We start from the raw sequence: 7,598 nt of genomic DNA, 5'->3' as shown, positions 1-7,598 counted from the left end.
GCCTTACTTCTCTTCACTTTGTATATAAGCATCATCACTTGAAGACTTAAATTATATAAACTGCAAGTTCATATCAATGTATAAGATACGAACTTGGCCATTCTTAAATATCACAACCTTTTGCTCTTAAAAATGCAGGCACATAATTTCTTTGTGTCTTGTGCAACAGAGATGATAAGGACATGCCCTTAGAGTGTGCATCCTTGACTGTTTACTTGAGTAGGGTTTTATGTTTTTATCGATCAGAAATGTAATGCGTACTGCTACAGACCAGTGCCAGCCATGCTTACAGGAAGGCACTGCTGTGCACACTATTTGCATCCGTTGCCCTGTTTGGCCCAAGGAAAGCCTGGACCTACACATTGTGCATGCTTTGTGGCATCGCCAGCCAATGTATCTTCTTGCAATGAAGGTGGGCAAACGACCTCACAAGAATCAACCTTGGGGCTAGTTGTCAAGGTATACTTTGGCGTAAACTTTGATCGCCAGCAACCTCACCTGGAAGTTGGTTCCTCAACTCTCACTATGTATGAGGTTAGGTCTTCATTGTTGAAGGTGGTTAGCTATTGTGTTTCCCTTGCATGAGCCTATGTGAGCAGCTGCGAAAATGCTATGACAAGATGTGGCTACTATATGTAAGCCACACATGTTTCTAAACATGTACAGATTTACATCATGAGAAAGTGTAGTAAATACCCTCTTATTACAGTGGGGAACAGATGTGCATCTGAGCAGCCGCAGAAAACTGTGACCTCACTGAATCTCAAGGACAATGCGAGGTCAGCATTGTGGACTTCACTCACGGTACTCGTAGCCATCGTTAAACTCAGCCTCACGAGATGAGGCAACATTAACTGAAGGCTGTTGCAGTGTGCGATTTAGCTTAACATGAAAATTTTCGACAGCTTGTCCACTCGCCTCCAGAACAAAAAATGCCCAAACCAATCTTTCTTGTCAGTTGCGCTTCAAGTTATTCAAAGATTGATACTTTCGTTATTCATCTTGGAAAAACAAACACAATCTATGGATAAATCTGCAGTTTGCTGCAATTTGTGAAAATGTTTCTTGGCTAATGTTGTTTGGGTCTAAATGTATATCTTAAAATTTAGAACCCTACTCATATGTGGTCATAAAATAAGAATGTCAGTGTCACAATGGCTGCAAGGTTTTATAAAATATTTAATATAAAATGCTGTAAAGTGATGTTTGAATATGCAGCTTGCCAAGAGAATTTCACATTAACACTGCACTCAAGTTTTTCATTCCATTATGATACCTGATAATATTGTAAAGGTGTTCTATTATGGAATCAACTGCAACAGTTTTTCTTGGCCCTAAAGAAAAAGTAGCATTCTAAATCGGCTTTCCTACCATATAAAAGTATGTACTACCTTGCTAATTTTGAAGAAATATGATGCAAAGATTCTCATATGCACAGTGGCCACTACAGACACACTAGCATAATAATTGAAGTTGGCACTCTGGTAGTCATTTGCCAAAAAATAATGTTTAGTGTTATTCACTAATCTTTCATTTGAATAATAGTATGTTTTGCTGCCAAACTTTGTTGCCATGTATACCTCGTAGCATTTAACTTTTCATGGCAAGTTCCTTGGGACCTTGCTCCAAAGTAATGTCTAAATGAACTTGAGCACTGTAGTATCACGCAAAACATGCTGTAAAAATGCTATCACGAGGATGGTTTTCAGGTAGCTGCAAACGTGAAGCTTATTGCAGCTTTATTCAAGACTTGGTGTACACTGCCAGTGGTGGTCCCTTTTCTTTAGTACTAGAAAATGGTTTACACCACACCATATTTCATTCCTGTACCTTGGATAACTGAATGTGAGCAACAGTAATTACTGTATGGATAATGTAGAATAAAGCTCTAGGCATGACAACCTTCAACAGCATTCCATACGTTATATGGGTGGAAAATTTTCTACGCTCTTCTTATTAAAGGGGCCCTGCAGTACTTTTTCTTCAAAACTGAGAACAGAGTGGAGTGAGTGAAATGCCCTTCGATATATTTCCACACAAATTTTTGGAAAGGGCCTAATAATACCAATGACATAACGAATGCAGTGTCTAATTACTTTACCCATCATTCATCAATGCACCGTTTCCTCTCAATCACAATGGCTGGCCTAAATTGCTCCTTTCTTTTTCTTTTTACTGTGTACCTATGGTACCTCTTCAAGGTTGGCATCTGACAAAGGTGCCGAAGAGTGACAGGATGGGCAAAATGCATTAATAACAGGCACGTCCCAGTTTGCTTGGGAGTAACTCACAACCTTGAACAATCACTCAATGGTTGGCATCTATGGGCTGTCCTGTGGGTCCATGATGGTGATGCATTATAGCGAGGGCCACAGGTAGAGAACGACGTTTTTTGCGAGATCCCTGCCACATGCAATGGAATAATATTTGGCTTGGTGACAGTGTTGTCTACACATTGCAAACATTTTTTACAGCGTCCAAAAAGTGTTGCAGTGTCCCTTTAAAGCTTGGTACGTACCACCAAGTAGACAAAGCATTATGAAGCCATCTCTTCGTTGACTGGAAAGTCTAACGTGCACCAAAGATAGCCTGCTATGGATGTTCAGAATAGAAATCAGTGTTCACAAAAGTCAAATTTGTTCATTCCTGAATTCTTTTTCACATTGACTTGGGAATGCTCTATATATGAGCATGCACTGACTGGATATCGGCTGGCTATATTAGTTGCTTGCCAAAGGAAAGCCAGTGCAAGAGCTCAAGCTTTTTGAAATCGGAGAGGAGCAAACTGCTGAACAGTTGCCCAAACAGCACTTTGTCGATATCAATGGCCGGCACATAGCGTGTACAGGACTATGCAAATATAGAATGTAGTGCAAGATGGAACATGATGACTTGAGCACAAATACAGCATAGCACCTAATACAAATTTAGATGAATTGTACATCTTTCTACATTCCTGTCTGTATCTATAATTTTCATCTACATATTTTTAAGAGAGTCTTAAAAAGATGAAGCATAAAATTTAATAATGAAATGATGCAGTAATAACATAAAAGCTCACACATGATGCCTGTAAAGGCAGCTAACAGCTTGCTCTTTTTAGCTGAGAACTACACCTAATGGCTACCTTCAGCTTTGACAAGAAGATACCCTGCTAGCTGCCCAGTTATGATGCTGTGAAAGGAACTTGGTGTGACCTACAAAATAGACGAGCTCTTGCACCAAAAAACTGTTACAACTGCTAATAGACTAGTATACCATGTGCGAGGGTGTGACAGGACAAAAGGAGCATAGTTTCAAGGTGCACATTCCTGTCACTACATAGTAAGGCATGCGTCAATCTCTACAATACCAGAGCATTAGAATAGTTGTAGTGCTTACTGTAAATGCAGCAGTCTTGTGGACATCTCATTTCACCTAGTGTATAATAGTGCAAGTCATGGCAGTGCAATGTCGGCGGGGAATAAATCTCCTCAAAACAGCCCACCCGTTTTTGATGAGAGACGTGACCTGTATGTAGTAAGCCACTAGCTGGGAGGAGAGATGATGATGTGTGCAAGCAGTTCAAATTCTGTTACAGGCACAGAGAATATCTCCGAGAATGTGGGCGCCCTTGGGAGAGTGGGCGGTCAGTTTCGGTCGCGGAACCGGAGTCCCACAGGGTGGCTTGGCACCACCACAAACACGTAACTAGTGTTGATGTGTTGCGTGCAGGGCTCAATGATGAAGTTCTGGACCATCTGCAAGAGGGAACCATTCCAATTTTAGATGTCTTTCATTGGCAGATGAACGCAATTAAGCTGACTGCCCCTTTTTAGCTTTGTTGCATACTCGACATCAGCAAACATGCGCCAAGAGTGAAAAAAACGGACGATAATAGATTCTGTCCTCCTAGCAGCTACTTGTAAAAGCTGCTACATATATGCTGCAGACTGACCAACTGCGATCCATGCCTGACCAAGCCATTTCACAGATGTGACAGAGTGTCGTTTTGGTGTGGAAGCTACACTCACACCAGCAACCAAGTTTTGTGCATGTGACCAGCATCCTCAAGCAACCTGCATTAGCCAAACAGTCCAGAGCCAAGACAGGTAGAACCTTGGCTGCCTTGTTATGGCACAGCATTGCCAAGCATAGACTGTTGCATGGGCTCTTTACATGCAGCACATAATTGCTTCCATATTTACATGTAAGGCAAGGGCTTCCATCTCATTTTAGTATTCGTGGGGGAAGGGAGGAAGAGAAGAAAAATGCAGCAGATCCAACGAGTGGGAATCTATATACAGCGAAGCTTTGTGTGAGTGCATAAAGAGTTGAAACACGAGTACACGCATGCATGCAAGCGTGGGTGCACACACATTATACCGAGCCTTTTGTTAAGTGGAGTTGCCGACTACTAGCGAGTACGACAGATGGCTTCAGAGGCAGCATGTGTGTATGTACTTAGTGCAATTCGAGTCTATTCTATCCGCAAGAAGCGTTTACTTCCTCATTACTGTGCAGCCACATATACGCGAAGGTGAGCTTTTCTTTTTTTTTTCCCCCGCACGGCCAGCACTGCGGATGCGCAGAGACCAGAGCCATCTGGTGGTGATGCAAGGAACCCAGCAGAGGTGTCACGTGCCTCCTCCGCTGTGATTGGTTTGTCTATTCGGTGACAAAACAGCCATGCAGCCCCTACAGTCACCAAAATCCGGTGATGTTCCCAAAGACAAGCTTCAGTTTTTAAAAAACGAGGATTCCTTGTAAGAATTAAAAGCGAGTTGTGGAGTGGGGCCACCAGATCCTTATTCTAGGATGATTCCCACGAGCAGATAACTCCAAGGGGTGCACTGTTCCCACACTTGGAGTAGTGGAACAGCTTTAATTTCTTCGACTACAGCACACAAAATACTCCTTTCAATCGACCATTGCTTCACATGCAAAAATAAGTGGATGGCCACTCTGGAAAATGATTTTCATGCGCCAACTGTTAATACTCGTTCAAACCATTCAAACTTTATTTTGCTTACGGCGGTGCAAAGATGCATTGTAAAATGAAAATGCAATGCATCGAATGGGCTGTGCGTTACTTGTGAGGAACACTGTAGCAGCGCACAAGTCGTATTTGAGTCTAACGAGATTCGGTTCAAAGTCGTTTGAGGTGCATATGTTACAAGAATGTTACTGCTTTTGTAGAGTATTTTTTTTCTTACCTGGTACTATAGGCAATTGCACCAAGGGGACCATTAGGTGAAAGCGTGAAATGCGAACATGAGAAGCATGCTACAGTGAAACCTCGTTAAATTGTAATTGGCCGTAGTGCGGAAAAAGTACGTACTAAACGGTAGTACTGCTTAATCGAAATAGCATGAGATCGCCCACTTACCTGTCAAAAACGGAACTCTGAGAGAGTGTGGTGAAAGGGGAAAAAACATGCAGTATTTATTCACTTCATGCGACAAAAAGTGTTATTTTCATTTGATGCTGCGGTGGCCTAGCAGCAATGACAACGGCCTCAAACTCATTTAAGCTGCGAGCCAGCTTTTCAGCCAGTCCCCTCTTCTCGGCAAACATTTGCATGGCAGATTCCTCATTGGCAGTGCATATTCTCCATGAACGGGCGCTGTAGCGCTGCAGAAGTTATGGGGCGCCTTTTTCATTGCGGGGTGTTGTTCTCGTCGCGATGATTGCATTCATGAGGCTCACATAACGCGCAGCTTCTGCCACTGTCAGGCCTGAATTGCCTGTGCTGTCGCTTTCCGTGCCGTCCTCGTCACTGTCGTTAGGCGACACTTCGCCAACAACAGAGGTCGAACCTCACAGTCGACATCTCTTCGCAGTCGCAGCAGCGATGCCGAGCAACTTCTTCACATTCCAAATGCCACACACTGTAGTCAACAGTAGATCCCTGTCGTGTGCCAGCGCCGACTTGTTCGTGTCACATTGGATTGCATGAACAATGTTTCATTTTTCTTCTATGCTGAGTACCTGGCGTCTTTTTTATCCAAGCTTCAGCATGATGCGAGTCCTTGCTTGCACAACGCCACAACACTCTCTGGCACACGAGACGTTCATCTGAGGGATCGCCAGCCATTTGTGCACAGATGCGAGTAAGAGTTGGCATGAGAGAGAAAAATATGGGGATTTTGCTCCTTGAATATATGACTCTACCTAGGCACTACAGAGGAGGTTTCTTAGTGCTTGCTGTATGCGCTTGTTCCCTAGATACCGGCATTACGGAGTGCGGTCGAGTTTGTTTACGCTCCGTAGCTGGCTGCCCGCGTGGTGAGGTAGTGGGCACAGACGCCCCATTTGGTGATCGCTGTGTCTAAAGGGGCAAGGTTCTGACTGGTGTTGTATAAGTCAGGGGTCGCTTTTTTTTTTTGCGACGATAGATTGGATCCTTTATAAGCACTGCTCTAGGAGGCACATGTAACCGGCAAACGGAGGCCTCAGGAGAGCACCTGAGATTATAATAAAGCAGGCGGCGCAGGATCTCCAGGGTACCCAATGGGTAGTGGGAGGATCAAAGCTGGAAGCAGGGCGGCCCATGGGTTAGGGCCGCAGAGGCCAAAGTGTGCTGAACTGAAAGGGTGAAATTCAAACTCTAATTTAAACATCCACTGAAATGGGGTTGGGATCAGATTCATTTTGACTGCTCACAGAACCCAATTTGGAAACTTCTGGCTTAAGTTCATTGAGTTGCTCCAGATATGGAGTGTTCTCCAAATGAACTGTTCCAAGTTTGCAGCTTCAGAAATTTTCTTTCCCCCCTGTTAACCTGCTACAAATTCAGGATATTCTGCTCCAAAAATTGCTGTAGAAGCTATTTCAGCAGTCCCACCTCTGTTGGCCAAATTGATAGACGAGTTAGTCGTAAAAACTACAATATTTACTAATTTGAAACTTGAACAATTTAGTACATTTATGGTTTTTTTCTTTCTGAAAAACTACAATGTTGCAAACTGGGCATTGCAATGCCTTGAAAACCTTAAATTTTGGCAAGCAATTATCTCCACAGTTGGTACAGCACTCTTCTGTTGAGAGCATTTTTGTGCTTACCACATGTTGGGTAAAAGGAGTAGAGTTGTTCCTTTCCTCTTTTTAACCTTTGCTGCTGAATGAATTATATCACAGGAATGACAGGGCTCTATAGAATGTGTCATTCAGTGCTGCAGTTTACAAGTGGGCTCAGACACTTGAGCAGTTGTGTGAATCATGAACTCTGCATAAAGTGAGGTGTCAAAGTGTCACTGACCTTGGCAGCTGTAGTCATGAGCTCGAGCTCTGCAAAGCGCCGACCCACACACATGCGGGCCCCATGGCCAAAAGGCAGCAGGCTGAAAGGGTGGATAAGTCCCCGTTCCTCCCCAAGCCAACGTTCAGGCCTGAACTGTCCTGGCTGTGGGAAGTACTTCTCCAGGCGACAGGTCACCAGCGAATTTGCAAACACCGGCACCTGTCAAAAAAGAACAGTTGCAATGACTACTGCACGCAGCACATGCATGGGCAATAGGCACTTGTACACACTCATCGCCCAGGTGGCTGTGCCCCCCTTATGGTCTGTGATACATGAGCTGGGCACCATGCTGAGTTTGTATGTAATATATATATAT

At 43.7% G+C, this 7,598-nt stretch overlaps 1 protein-coding gene across 3 annotated transcripts in view; it reads right to left on the bottom strand.

Annotated features, from left to right (window-relative positions):
* Positions 1–2,010: 2,010 nt before the first annotated feature.
* Positions 2,011–7,598, bottom strand: part of Asap (ArfGAP domain of ASAP) — a 221,044-nt gene continuing 215,456 nt past the window's right edge. For all 3 annotated transcript variants that reach the window (XM_075697201.1, XM_075697202.1, XM_075697203.1), the window contains 2 exons: positions 7,241–7,441; positions 2,011–3,740 (listed from right to left, as the gene is read on the bottom strand). In XM_075697201.1, the coding sequence (XP_075553316.1) occupies positions 3,630–3,740; positions 7,241–7,441 (312 nt within the window). In that variant the 3' untranslated portion in view covers positions 2,011–3,629. The remainder of the gene's footprint in view (positions 3,741–7,240; positions 7,442–7,598) is intronic.

This window comes from Dermacentor variabilis, chromosome 6, assembly GCF_050947875.1.
Source record: "Dermacentor variabilis isolate Ectoservices chromosome 6, ASM5094787v1, whole genome shotgun sequence".
Lineage (NCBI taxonomy): Eukaryota > Metazoa > Arthropoda > Arachnida > Ixodida > Ixodidae > Dermacentor > Dermacentor variabilis.
Note: the sequence above shows the minus strand (reverse complement) of the source record. Positions and strands in the feature narration are given on the sequence as shown.